At 34.9% G+C, this 14,421-nt stretch overlaps 1 protein-coding gene across 1 annotated transcript; it reads left to right on the top strand.

Annotated features, from left to right (window-relative positions):
• Positions 1 to 6,409: 6,409 nt before the first annotated feature.
• LOC102907619 (olfactory receptor 6C68) lies at positions 6,410 to 7,348 on the top strand. The gene has a single exon (XM_006996157.2). The coding sequence runs from the start codon at positions 6,410 to 6,412 to the stop codon at positions 7,346 to 7,348; it is 939 nt and encodes a 312-aa protein (XP_006996219.1).
• Positions 7,349 to 14,421: the final 7,073 nt, after the last annotated feature.

Genomic DNA, 14,421 nt, shown 5'->3' with positions numbered 1-14,421 from the left:
GGAAAAAGTTCCATGAGCTGCTGATAAGAAAGTGTATTCTTTATTGTGTGGGTGGAATGTTTGTAGATGTCTACTGGGTCATTTTGATCTGTGGCATCTTTTAACTCCAGAATTTCTCCTAATTAGTTTTTGTCTGGACAACCTATCTATTGATAAAAATGGGGTATTGAAGCCATCTACTATCACCATGTAAGGATCAGTGTGTGATTTCAGCTGTAACTATGTTTATGAACGTAGGTGCCTTGTGTTAGGTGCACAGATGTTTAGAATTGTAATATCCACTTAGTAAATTTTTTCCTTGATAGTATTTAGGGTCTTTCCCTAGCCTTTCTGATTATATTTTGTTTGAAGTCTATTTTGTCTCATATAAAATGGCTACACCTGTTTGCTTTTGTCTACATTTGCTAAGAATACCTTTTTTCATCCTTTTATACTAAAGTGATTCCTATGCTGTATGCTTCTTGTGACTTGATAGGCATCTTTTTCTTTAAAGTGGTGAAGTCATCTTTTATAATTTTGTTGAAAATATTTTCTGGGCCTTTGGTCTGGTTTTCTTCTCTTTCCTCTATAGTTTTTAGTCATAGGTTTGGGTCTTTTCATAGTGTCCCAGATTTCCTGAATGTTTTGTGACTTGATTTTTTTCTTTTTTAAATTTAACATTTTCATTGTTCAGGTTATCGATTTCTTCTACTGGTTCATTGACAAGTTAATAGAGTTACACAAAAGAAAATGTTTGCAAAATCAGATCCCCCTAAGCATACTTTAGTCAACAGAGGATTTAGCACATTGTTTATATAAACATTTATTGTATGAACACAGAGTCTTACATTTTCAAATGATTTTTTAAAATTTTAAAAAACATTTTTAAAAATGTTCAGATTGGGAACAGAGAGATGGCTAGGCAGTTAAGAGCACTTAACTGCTCTTGCAGAAGACCTAGGTTCAATCTGCAGAACCCACATGGAAGCTCACAACAACCTGTAACTCTGACATACTCTTTTGGCCTCTGTAGGTATCGCACACTCATGGTACAAAGACACATATGCAGGTAAAACTCATACATATAAAATGAAATAAATAATTTTTAAAGAAGAAAAGCATGGCTTAAAATGAACAGAATATCAACTAATAAAGATTCAGAAATGATACATCCTGTAAGCATTAAGCAACTTTCAATAGTTTACTTAATACAAAATTAATTTTGGCAGAGAACTCATTGGTTGAAACGATCTGCATTTAATTCTTTGCTTTATTTTGTTGGTTTGGATACAAGGTCTCAGTATATAGTTCAAGCTAGCCTCAAAATGTGATCCTCCTGCCTCAGCCTGCCAAACACTAAGCATTCACCACTACTTCTAGTTAAACTTTTGATACTTTTATATTCTTTCTCCAGTGTTACATATTTATTATTCCCTAAACATTAAGTAAAAATTCCTTTTTTCTCAACTTAGAAAAACATTAGGAATTGGGGTTGTTTTACATAATAGGTTGTTAGTTTGTTGTTTTCTATAAAAAAAAACAACTGTTTTTTCATGATTTGCTTCTTCTTAAATATTATTAATTACATATTCAAAAGTTATTTTTGAGACCAGATCTTGATAGGTAGTCCAAGCTTTATCCTTTATCATTCCTGAGTGCTGGCATTATAGCCATGCACCACCATGCCTGATCCATACCATATTCTTTTTTTATGTGTGTGAGTGTTCTACTTGAACGTATGTCTGTGCACCATGTACATGCAGTTCACACAGGGGCCAGAAAAAGATATAAGATCCTTAGGAGTGGAATTTCAGACAGTTGTGAGCTATAATGTAGGTACTAAGAATCAATTGCAGGTTCTCTGAAAGAACAACCAGTGCTCCTAACCACTCAGCCATGTCTCTAGCTGACCCATCCCCATTATATTCTTAATATACTGCAGCCCCTTACCTTTAAGCTAAATTTGAGAACTGTTGTTTTTGCTGGGGGATAGTTGGTGTTTGTTTCCAGCATTAGATATCTCCTCAGTGAGAGCTTGCCTCTAGAGTACTATATAAAATGTCCCTCACAATAATGTTGTTTTTCTCACACTATGATGTTTTTAGGTGAAACCATTACCCATTAACACAGTGGTATTACTCACAAAATTACTTTATTTTTTACCTTCCTAAAATTATAAGACCTAGCCATTATTTTTGTCTGTTTTGTTGACTGCTGTAAGACTACTACTATGCTGAATAATTCCTGAAGTACATACTAAGTTCTTAGTAAATGTTCACTGAATAAATGAGGACTTGTGTTTTGGAGAATGGAAGGAAGTGATGGTAGATGGGTTATACAAAAGAAGGCAGAACTTCATCCATTATAAAATAGTGTACACATATTTATCTGGAATTGTGCAAGATATCTAAGTGTTCTTTGTTCCTGTTCTGTCCATCCTCACCCTCTCAACCGTCCAATGGTGGTTATTGTGAAGGAGGTTTGTTTACTAATGAGTCACAGAGATCTCTACTTGTTATTAACAGTCCCTCTCAAAACTTAACAGAGATGTCATTTAGAATGAGGAAAGCAGAACTATGTGTTCTTAACACTACCATCTTCTATCCTTGTGCATTTTTAAATGTCTTTCCAGTACTAAGAAAAATCCTATTTTTTTATTGAGACAACATATTAAGATTCTTCCCAAGTACATCATACCCACTCTAATTCCTTTTTTTCCACATTGAGACCTCACAGATTTTTTAACATATCTGATAAAAACAACCACACAAACATGAAATGTTTCCTCCTAAAACTAAGAACAACTTATGAATGGTGTGGTAACCAGTAATCAACGTGCCAAAATGGTCACATAGACCTTGAGACAGTGTGCAAAGAAGCAATGCTCACAAGTGTCTAAACTGACAATGGGCATTACAAATGTGATAATAAAATATAAATTCTGTCACATAGAATAATATCTAACAGGTTTTTCAGGTTTCCTCACTTGATTGTTGAGTTTATCTCTTTTTGTTTTGTTTTGTTTCCTTTGATTATAGAATTTCCAAAGTGTCCATGAGTTACTTTGTAATGATGAAGTGATCTGATGCCAGTTTCATTATCATGAACAATACAGAAAAACTTTAAGTAGTATTGTTTGACTCCTGCTATCCAGCACCAACAGTGTGTCTAATGTAGTTAGATGTTCTCATCCCCTGGGCTTTTCCCTGTTTTTGCCTGTGAGGAGCTCATTGCCAAAAAATTATTATCTTGATTCCTAAGTGACTTTTAAACATGATGCTCCAAGGATTCCACTGTCTTCTATTATGGGTGGAATATATAAAATAATAGAAACAGTCTGTAGTACTAAATATATCCAGAAACTCAACTATCCTTAATTAACCAACTGCCTGTCACCAAACCAGCAATTTATGCTGTGCATTAGTGGTTTGTATCTAACAAGGAAGCAAGAACAAGCTTAAATGTCAGATGCTCTGTCATGGAAAAAGTCTGTGCCAGGGGCTCAGGTACTTCAGGGCCTTTTCAGGATGAGTGTGTTTCCCTGAGAACACTTATTGTTTACATCTCTGAGTCAGTGTCACTGTTCAACCTGGACCTCGCTGTCAGCACGGACAGATAAACTGACAACAGATATCATGCAATGACCTCCAGCTGAAGGGTAAGTAGGAATACGTTTTTACTCTACTTATGTTTATGTGTATTCTTGTGCATTTTTTATACACACTTGCAGGAAAAGATAAGTGGGGAAATATAGTGATATCTTTTTTCCCTTTAATAAAGTTGTAGATTTAGACAATCAGTGTTGAATACTTGCCTTAGCATTTCATGGAACAAACCTACAATCATTTATAAAATTTTTGCTGGAATGATGACCCTAGAAATTATTACCATGCTGGATTTAGAAAGATGCAAAAATAAAATCCCTCAAAAACAGACATATATCCATATTTTTTTTACTTTTAAAATTAAATATATTGACCTAAAATCTCAGTGAAATAACAGTTTACTTAGATTTTTATTATTAATTTTTGGTGTCTAGAAAATATATTCAAAACATCATTTAATCAAGATGAATATTATGGGATCATTAATTTAAATATTTGTTCAGATCTGAATTCAGAAAAAGCCATATATTTATGATTGAAACTTAAAGGTAGTCTCAAGACCTAAGCAAAGCTGAATTCAATACCCAAGGGGATGGGTGGTGAGTTGAGACCGTGAAAAGAGGAAGATGTGGCCTGATGTGGGGACTGTAATCCCCATCACTTGGTATGTAGTGACAAGAGGATAGCAAGCTTGAGGCTAGATAGTGAATGCCTATATAATATACAAAAATATTAAATATTATAAATATCATATATATATATATATGGAATCCCAGTGAGAGGTTCTCAGAATGTGAGCTGCAGTCACCTTCTGATGACAATAGATTTATCAAGTGGATATAAGCTCTCTATCACATTTTTTATATTTATATTTTATTGTTTTATTTATTTATGTATTTTGCTGGGGTGATTGTTCAGTATAGGTGGGACAGTAGTAACTGAAGGCAGTGCTCACTTAGACAAAAAAAAAAGTAGAAAGACATTATTCAAAGGTCTACAAGTGCATGAATCAAGACTTTCTGAAGTTAATAGATTCAGCAATGCAGTTAGATGGGGGACTAACCTCTAATGTTCTATAGACTGCAATGCATTGAGATTCTGTGAAAACTCATACAAACTTTGGAAGGTTCCTAAAAGAAATAAATGGCCCTTGAAGAGACGGATATGCCACATATTACATGTGGGCTAAAAATGTTCCACCAAAGCCCATAAATATGTCAGTTACTGATTCAGGTGAATATGCCACTATATTTTTAAAATAACTCTCTGATGGAAATGTTCCAAAACCTTAAGAAAACAACACAGAGGAATCAAATTACGAAACAGTCTAAGGATTAAAACAGGAAAATCAGTTGTGTTTGGCATTTTAATCTCTCTCAGCCCTATAGTTAAACATGAAATAAACAAATAATTGAACAGAAGTGGGCATGTAGGTTTTGTCCATAACTATTCTATTACACCAGTTGTACCAACATGACTTCTAACTGTGCCTCCCTTTATTTCTCGACCATTTCGGTTTAGACACAAATCAGACTAACTCTTCCTTTGTCTTGATGACCAAAACAAAACACTATGTTTGTGAAAATGAAGCCTTCAGTCAAGTATATTTCAATAATGACAGGACCGTAACTAAGATATACTAAGACTCTGAAGACTGGCTTGCCACTGATCTAGGAAAGAGTGGGCACATACTTTACCTATTGGTGCCTCAGATTTCCCATTTTCAAGCGAATATAGGGCCAATAAGATGTCTGTATATGTTTCTCGTACTTTTTGTCTCTTTTTTTTTCTGTTTCCCTTTTTTCTTGTTTGTTTTATCCTATTCTGGTTTGTTTTTATTTTATCTTATTGTGTTACTATTATTACTGTTTTTATTTTTATTATTATTATTAATCGATTTAGATGATTGTATTCTAATGAGAGAGAGCAAAATAAGGGATGTGGATTTGGGTGGGTGAGGAAGTGAGAAAGATCTGGGAGGAGTTGGGAATGGGAAACTGTAATCAGAATCTATTGTATGAAAAAAATCTATGCTCAATTGAAAAAACTAAACAATAGAATCAGTGCTTAAAAGTGTTTATCTCCAAGCCTAAAATTCTGACTTTAATACTTGGGCTCACATGGTAGAAGTAGAGACTCAAGTACCACAAGTTGTCCTCTGACCTTTGTATACATATACTATAGCATGTGCATACACACACACAAATAAATGCATACATATATAAATTTATAAATAAATAAATAAATAACCTAGAGATAAGAGACATCCACACTTTGCAGGTTGTTGAAAGGTAATACATATATAGTACAGCTAGAATACAGCTTGGTGTATATCAAAACATTGTATTTGTTTAATTGTTTATAATGAGATAAATCACAGGAAGACATGCAAGGGCACATTTTGAGTGAATAAGATTAGAAGCTAGATAGTAACAGTGTGAGAACTAAATAACTGATACAGAATGTAGATCTGAAATAAAGAAGAAGGGAGTAAGGCGGTTTTGTGGTAAGGATATTTTGCATCTTTGTTTTAATTTTCTCCATAATACATTTTATAAATATGTACTCACTTCTATGCCTAACAAAAACCACAAATATATATAGTAGCAGTATTGTATTATTATAATAATACAATAAGCATATGTGTAAGCATATATCTTCTCACTCTCAAATTCTTCACATTAATAAAAATAGCAAATAGACATTAGGTGAATTGAATGAATATTTATGAAAATGCTCATCATTGTTGATTTTTGTCATTGAATTCTACAGGCCAAGTCTCCCTGACATTAGCATTTAGGTTTGGAAAATTCCTGGTGTGGATAATGAGAAACCACACATCAATTACAACATTCATCCTCCTGGGACTCACGGACGACCCTCAGTTGCAGGTCTTGCTTTTTATTTTTCTATTTATCACCTACCTACTGAGTGTAACTGGTAACTTAACCATCATTACCCTCACCACAGTGGATCCCCATCTTAAAACTCCCATGTATTTCTTCCTCCAAAATTTCTCTTTCCTAGAAATCTCATTTACAAGTGCCTGTGTCCCAAGATTCTTATACAGTATTTCAACTGGAGATAGAACAATTACATACAATGCATGTGCAACTCAATTATTTTTTATAGACCTCTTTGGGGTAGCTGAATTTTTTCTTCTGGCTGCCATGTCATATGATCGCTATGTGGCCATCTGTAAACCTTTGCATTATATGACCATCATGAACAACAAGTTGTGCAGAACAATGGTTATTTCTTGTTGGATGGCAGCATTCCTGATTATCCTCCCACCACTTAGTTTAGGTCTTCATCTGGAATTCTGTGACTCTAATATTATTGATCATTTTGGGTGTGATGCAAATCCTATTCTGAAAATATCATGCTCAGACACATGGCTAATTGAGCAGATGGTAATATTCTCCGCAGTATTGACCTTCATCATTACTCTTTTATGTGTAGTCTTTTCCTATGTGTACATCATAAGGACAATTCTAAAATTCCCTTCTGCTCAACAAAAGAGAAAAGCCTTTTCAACCTGTTCTTCACACATGATTGTGGTTTCCATCACCTATGGCAGCTGCATCTTCATCTATATCAAACCATCTGCAAAAGAAGAGGTCACCATCAATAAAGGTGTGTCGGTGCTCATTTCTTCCATATCGCCCATGTTAAATCCTTTCATATATACTCTGAGAAATAAGCAAGTCAAACAAGCTTCTCATGACCTACTCAAGAAAATTGCATTTCTTTTAAAGAAGTGAATTATGCTCACCCTGACAAATCAAAGTGCCCTCTCTCATTATTTTTCATTATAAATAACAAGCTTTGTACTTTCTTAGACTACAGGCAATCATGTAACCTCTTATGGGTTTGGGTTTTTTTTGTTTGTATATTTGTTTGTTTGTTTTTGACGTGATGTTTCTGTTGGTGGTAAAATACCTATAGAAATCATGAAACTTAAAAAGGGCCATGGGGGCCATGGGCTTTTAAGAAAGAAGAAATACAATTCACATGTTATGAAGGGAGAATTAGGGGAAAAAATAAAGGTAAAGTGTGGTGGGAGATGGAGCAACAAGACAGAAGAAAGAAGTTGGGAAGCCATAATTAACACTAAAAGTCTTCTGGAAAGAAAAATGGCAACCTAGTATTTAAAAGCTTCTTAAAATACATATGTACACATATATCAAAAGAAATTAAATGGAGTCACCCTGTAATGGGGGCAACAATGCTCATCCTACACACCACAGGCTAACAAACAGCCCAATGGCAGGTATGGAATACCTCTTTTGTCTTGGCTGGTTGCTGATGTCTCATAGACCTCCACACATTACAGACTACTGTCAGTGCTTTTGGCTGATATAAGTAACATCCTATTATTGCTGAACATACCACATACATGAGTCACAGAACATGAAGAAATCTAACTGGTGCTCACCTGGAATCTTCATGCCTTTTGGCTAGCTGTCATAGTTTGGGAAGGTTTTTTTTTTGTATGATATTTGGGAAGCAAAATAATTATCCTTCTTATCCAGCTGTGAACCTTGAAAACTGCAGCAACTTGAAAAGATATAACCATGTGAATAACCAACCATTTTCTAACTGGATTTAAGACCATTCCACAAAATGGAACTCATGCCCAGTACTGTTAATGAGTCTAGGTAGGTCATAAACCCCGAAAGAATCAATTACTATTCTGTTAAATAGACCTAGTATTAAACCAAATACTAAAGATATAGTATTAAACTGATTCCTAAAGATTTATAGTTATACGCATAGATAGGTTTGTCACACAGTCCTCATCTGAGAATCTTTTTCTGTGGTAGATGATGAATAACAGACACCCACAATTGGCCAACATGCCAGACTACAAAGTGTTCAATCCTAAATGGGACATCTATATCATGCTTCCTCATCCCAAAGTTCAAGGATCATCATTGAAGAGCATATAGAAAGATTACAATTCAGTGGATGATTATAACAAAATAGTGTTTCTTGACACATCAGGGCAGTTGCACAGATTAACTGACAATGTCTGTGGCTGCATGCACAAGACCTGCACAAGATCAAGCCAGACAGAATTCACAGCATGGAAGGCAGAAGTGGTCCCGAAGTCTCTGCCTGAGTTGGGAAGCTATTGGCAACTGGTGGTATTAGGAAAGAGTTAGGAATTTTCAGGGATGTGATCCCTGAAAGGCTACTCATGCTCCAATAGATGCCCCTACATCCATGCAGATTCTGTTAGCACTAAGTCATATAGATGAATTTAAAGTCAGAAATCACATGATCATCTCAATATATTCAGACAGGGCTAGGCACAAAAATCAGCAGACATTCATGACAAAAACTTTTGAAGACAGGGTAGAAGGAACATACCTCAACATGGTAAAGGCCATATATGATAAACATTTAACTAACATGCTACAAGTAGAAAATCTCTAAACACAGTAACATCAGTAACAAGAAAACTGTGTCCTTTCTCGCCATTTTTTTCAATACTTGAAGTCTTAGCTAGAGCAATATTTGTGGAGGCCAGTCCCAGTGGATAAATCTACAAAACACTCCCACACCTAAGGACCAGGAAACATTGTGGAAAAAGAGGCCGGAAAAAGTGTAAAAATCCAAAGGTTCAGGGAGTTTTCTGTGAGATGGTGTACAGTAGCATCAGAAGCTATACCCATGAAGTCACAACAACAGCACTGCCTAAATATGAGCTGAACAAGGGTGATGCTAATGAACATATCACACTGCACAGGTAAGAGTCCACAAGGTCTCAATCCTACACATAGAACTGCAGACAACACAGCAAAGCTGGGAGAAGTGGCCCTCCCCAGGAAGGATCACATCACTGGCTGCCGAAACGTCAGCCCTGAATACACACACACAGGTAACACACATACACTCAACAGGCTATGTGCGGGGATATATATATATAAATATATATATATATGTATATATATATGAAATACATATACATATTCAATAACAATTGGTGAAAAAGAACTTGCAGGGTGGAGAAGGGTGTGAAGGGAGGAAAGGGAAGAGAGAAATGTTGTATTTAAAACATAATCACTTCTTCCTATTCCCATGGGGTCTTCATTTATCATGGTATATCTTTCCTTGTTATCCCACTCGGTTCCTGATCCATCTGGGACCTCTCACTTCCCTAAGTTCTCATTCCCCTGACCCTTGCCCTCCGTTACCCTCCCTCACCCCCAGTTTGCTTGAGAGGTTCCCAGAAATCCACAATGATGACTCTACTATAGACTACTGGCAGTGGTCGAGAGGGTGCCTGAGCTGACCTACTCTGGTGATTGGATGGCCAAACACCCTAACTGTCATGATAGAACTCTCATCCAGTGAGTGGTGGAAGCAGATGCAGAGATCCACGGCCAAACCCCAGGGGGAGCTCCAGGAGTCCATCCGGCTAGAGAGAGGAGGGATTATATGAGCAAGAGATATTGAGACCATGATTGGAAAAAGCACAGGGACAAATAGCCAAACTAGTGGAAACACATGAACTGTGAACCAATAGCTGAGGAGCCCCCCATGGAACTATACCAGGCCTTCTTGGATGAGACAGTTGATGAGCTTGAACTATTTAGGAGGTCCCCAGGCAGTGGGACTGGGACCTGTCCTTGGTGCATAAGCTGGCTTTTTGGAATTTAGGGCCTATGCTGAGACATTTTGCTCAGCTTTGGTGTAGGGAGAAGGGGACTGGACCTGACTCAACTGAATCTACCAGGCTGAGCTGAATCCCCAGGGGAGACCTTGCCTTGGAGGAGGTGGGAATGGGGGGTGGATTGAGGATGAAGGCTGGGTGTGGGAGGAGGGAGGACAGGGGAATCTGCAACTGATATGTAAAATTAAATTAATTATGAAATTAAAATATTTTTTAAAATAAATATATATAATCGCAAAAATTAAAAATAAGAATGAATGGAATTAAGTTTTTGAAGGATGAAGCTGTATTTTTATTTCATTTAGAATGAAGAAGGGTACAGTATTTTGTTTTATTTTATAAGTTGTTGCAATGACTTATTTCTAAAAAAAAAACTATATAAAGGACGGCGACATTTCTAATAGAAAAAAATAGCTGTTTAATTTGAGATTTCTCTACATTGTTGAATATCATTATTGTGAATGTTGTTTATATCAAATTATGTGTTATGCCACATCCAGGTAAATCAGCATTGGAAAAATATTAGGTCAACAGGAAGAGTTTAGAAATGGCCAGATGTTATGCTACCCACAGATTTAATACAGTTTGTTAAAAAAAAAAAGATTCTGGCAAATATTACTAAGAAATACATATTTTCTACTCTTATTTCTTTCTACATGGATATACATTTTATTAAAGTATACTTTTCAAATGTTTTAATGTAGTTCATACAAATAGAACATATGTTTGACAAAAATAGAATATTTTGTTTAAATAATTTATCAGTGACACAAGGTGGCAAAGTTCTTTCAAAGAAAAATTCAGGGAAAAATACTATCTAATTGTATGTCTGTCCACATAATTTTCTAACAGATGTTAAACTGGTTAATGACCTACACAGTTTTGGTGATTATCTTTTCAATTATAAACTATGTGTAAGATCATCTATTCTATACTCTAAGCAAAAAAAAAAAAAGCATCATTAAGCATGGACACATTTTTCTGTAAATTTCAATATCTTTCAGATGATCCTGTAAAACAGTGGCTTTACAAAGTCATAACATTGAATTCCTTCTTCATTTGTAAGATTTCAAAAACTTTTCATCAATTGATTTGAGCAGTTATCCTGGATATCTCCCTTTAATCAAATCTGTTCTTTGACAATTTCATATGTATATACAATACATTCTGATTCCTTTCATCCTCACCCTCTTGTATCTCATTCTGCCCACCCCAGTCAACTCCCTGGCCTCTACCAATGCCTTTCCATTGTTCATGTCTTGGTTTTGTGCAAGGATAGAACTGAGAGGAAAGGGGGGAGAGAAAATAGCCAATGAGGAGGGTAGTTTAGTATAGAATAGGATATAATTGTGTATTTTTAACATGGAAAAGTATTTATACTTAGATACTAACTTCCTTTAAATATATTTATACTTTCTCAATCAAAACAGATATCAAGCAACTTTTTTTTATCTTTTATTACCTATGAGTTAAGTTAAACACCAAATTTTCTGAAAATTCTGCATTGTCCTTTTGTCAGACAGTCATTGATTTGTACTTAGAATGTGTCTAATAAAACTGTTGCACATTTTTGTCTCTAAGGACACAAGTCCCACTGTTGCCACTGTTTGATATTCTGCCAATTAGCGACTATTACATTCATTACCCATGTTTGTGTTTGGCCACAAAGGACTCTCTTCTTCATCCTCTACTTATCCATAAAAGACTAGCATAATAAAATAATCACCTTTCTTTACAATTTGAAATTCTTTTTGTCCAGAGAAATTGGAAATCATCTACCAAAATACTCTGAAAATCATTTATATGTCTTTATTTCAGTTTTGAGATAATAAATTGTTCACTGAGTTTAGAATAGAATACAATCTTTAATGTGAATCGGTTAACCAAAAAGAACGTTAGCCAAAAGATTTTGTAAAAGAATTCTCTGTATCTGTGTACATCTTCATAAGGTTTGTGCACAAATTTAATCACACTTACACTTTCAGCTTTACTTTTAGGGAAACCAAGATTATAGATCAACTAAAGTCATGATTGCCTTCCAGAAGAGTAAGTATGCTTTTCTCTTTCATTTGTTCTGAAGTTTGATTACTTCAGTTTCTTTCTTTGTCCACTATTCTATTTTCCTAGCCTCTTTAGTAGTCACACTTATCCATTTAAAAATCAGAGGTAGCCCATGGGAGGCCTTAACATCTTGTAAGAGGGAATGGGGGGTGGGTTGCCGGACGAAGGCTGGAGGCAGGGAGGAGGGAAGAGGGGGATTTGTGATTGGTATGTAAAATGAATTTAAAAATCTCTTAATAAAAAAAAATCAACCAAACCAAAAAAAGAGCAAAACAAAGTAAAAAATTAAAATAATAAAATTTAAAAAATAAAGAAACAGAGGTAGCAAAATATCAATATTGGTGTTGCTAGACAAGGAAATATATTTATGGTGTCATTTCTGTTTTCTAAAAATTAAATATATTAAATAATAAGATTCATTGGAAATAATTTATACATGCATCCTCAGGAAGAATATGATCATAACTTGTTCACTCTTTATATCCTAATTATTTAATCTGTACCAATCATATATTTCCAAGAAATATACTCCAATAAATTCATGAGTACTCTCTAAGACAAGGTAATTTTAAACAGAATGGACCCACAATGCCACTTTCACCAATATGTATACAAATGGAAACTGTAACACGCTTCATGAAATCTCCAAAATATTTGCAATGTTGTCACTGTGACTTCTGAGTTCACAACAAATGAACTTGAAATCCTCAGCATTGAAAGTGTACCTAAACTGAATTGATTGATTAGACATTCACTTCATATTGAGGTTCAAAGGGAAAAAGACATTACTTATCAGATAAGAAAGAAGGTTTTCAAATCTGTGATTCTACTATAAGTTAAGATATAACATGAAAAGCTAAGGGCAGAATTTTCATATTTGGGTTCAATTCCCAAATTATCTTGTCTGGAAGGATACTATCCCAATCCTAATGAAGCCTATCTGATTTCAATTAATTATTTCTTTCCCATGCTTGAATTATTTCCCTTGTCCTGCAGAGAGGCTTACCAACCAAATGTATTTGTCTGATTATGATTATATAATGCCTTCACTTGTACCTCTCTTAGTAGACACAGCATGACTAAATCTATCAACTTTAAGAAAATACACCTCTAGATTTCTTCCAGAGGGTAATTCATAGAAATGAGTGGCAATTGTTTGGGGGCTACTATTTTCATAAGAAACCTTTTCTAGCTTCAAGTACAAAGAAAATAAAACTTTTATTACAAAATAGACTTAATAGACCAAAATTTTTCATAACACATTTGGAAAGGCTAATCATATCTGGACTTGGAGGAAATATTCTGATTGTTTTGATAAAGTAGTGAATAAAATTGAAAACAATAATGTCTTCAAAAATAAATTCAGAATCGAACTGATGCATTCTCCAATTTGCAGAAGACTCACTCCTCCTCTTGTAAATTAACTAGAAGCTCATAAGAAAGTTATCAAAAGCACCAAAAATTCTCATCTTACAGGCTGAGCTGAATCCCCAAGGGAGTCCTTGTCCTGGAGGAGATGGGAATGGGGGGTGGGTTGGGGGGAGGGTGGGGGAACTGGAGGAGGGAGGACAGGGGAATCTGTGGCTGATATATAAAATTAAATTAAATTATAAAGTGAAAAAAAGAATACAAGAACAAAAATATAGTATTCACAATGGCCAATGATTAATAAAAAAATTAATTAGCAAAAATGTTAGAGCAAGTTAAGGAGCAAAGGAAGAAAAGCAGAATGTAGACATAAATGAACAAAAGAATCTGAGACACTGGCCCTAACTTACTATCTACCAAGAATTATTGGGGAATTATCCAACCAATGATCACAATAACTCCATAGACTAGATACTGTAAGACCTAAAACAACAAAATAACTAGAATAAAACCTGACAAAAGCAGGCAAAGAAATCAATAGGAATAGAAAAATCATAGATAGTTTCTAAAGATTATAAATGCACAGGAAATATACTCCCTCATTGGATATCAGTTGGTAGGAAGGAATTATAGAGAGTCAGACCAATTACTATAATATTAAAGATAGTCTCAAAACATCAATGAATTTTTGCTCTAAGGTTCATATAAAAAGAAAATTCTTAGAAG

This window comes from Peromyscus maniculatus, chromosome 18 (genome assembly GCF_049852395.1).
Source record: "Peromyscus maniculatus bairdii isolate BWxNUB_F1_BW_parent chromosome 18, HU_Pman_BW_mat_3.1, whole genome shotgun sequence".
NCBI classification, from domain to species: Eukaryota; Metazoa; Chordata; class Mammalia; order Rodentia; family Cricetidae; genus Peromyscus; species Peromyscus maniculatus.
This window is presented reverse-complemented; position numbering and strand designations above follow the sequence as displayed.

Coding starts and splice junctions, on each gene's coding strand:
- LOC102907619 (XM_006996157.2), top strand. CDS start 6,410: ATGAGAAACCACACATCAATTACAACATTCATCCTCCTGGGACTCACG.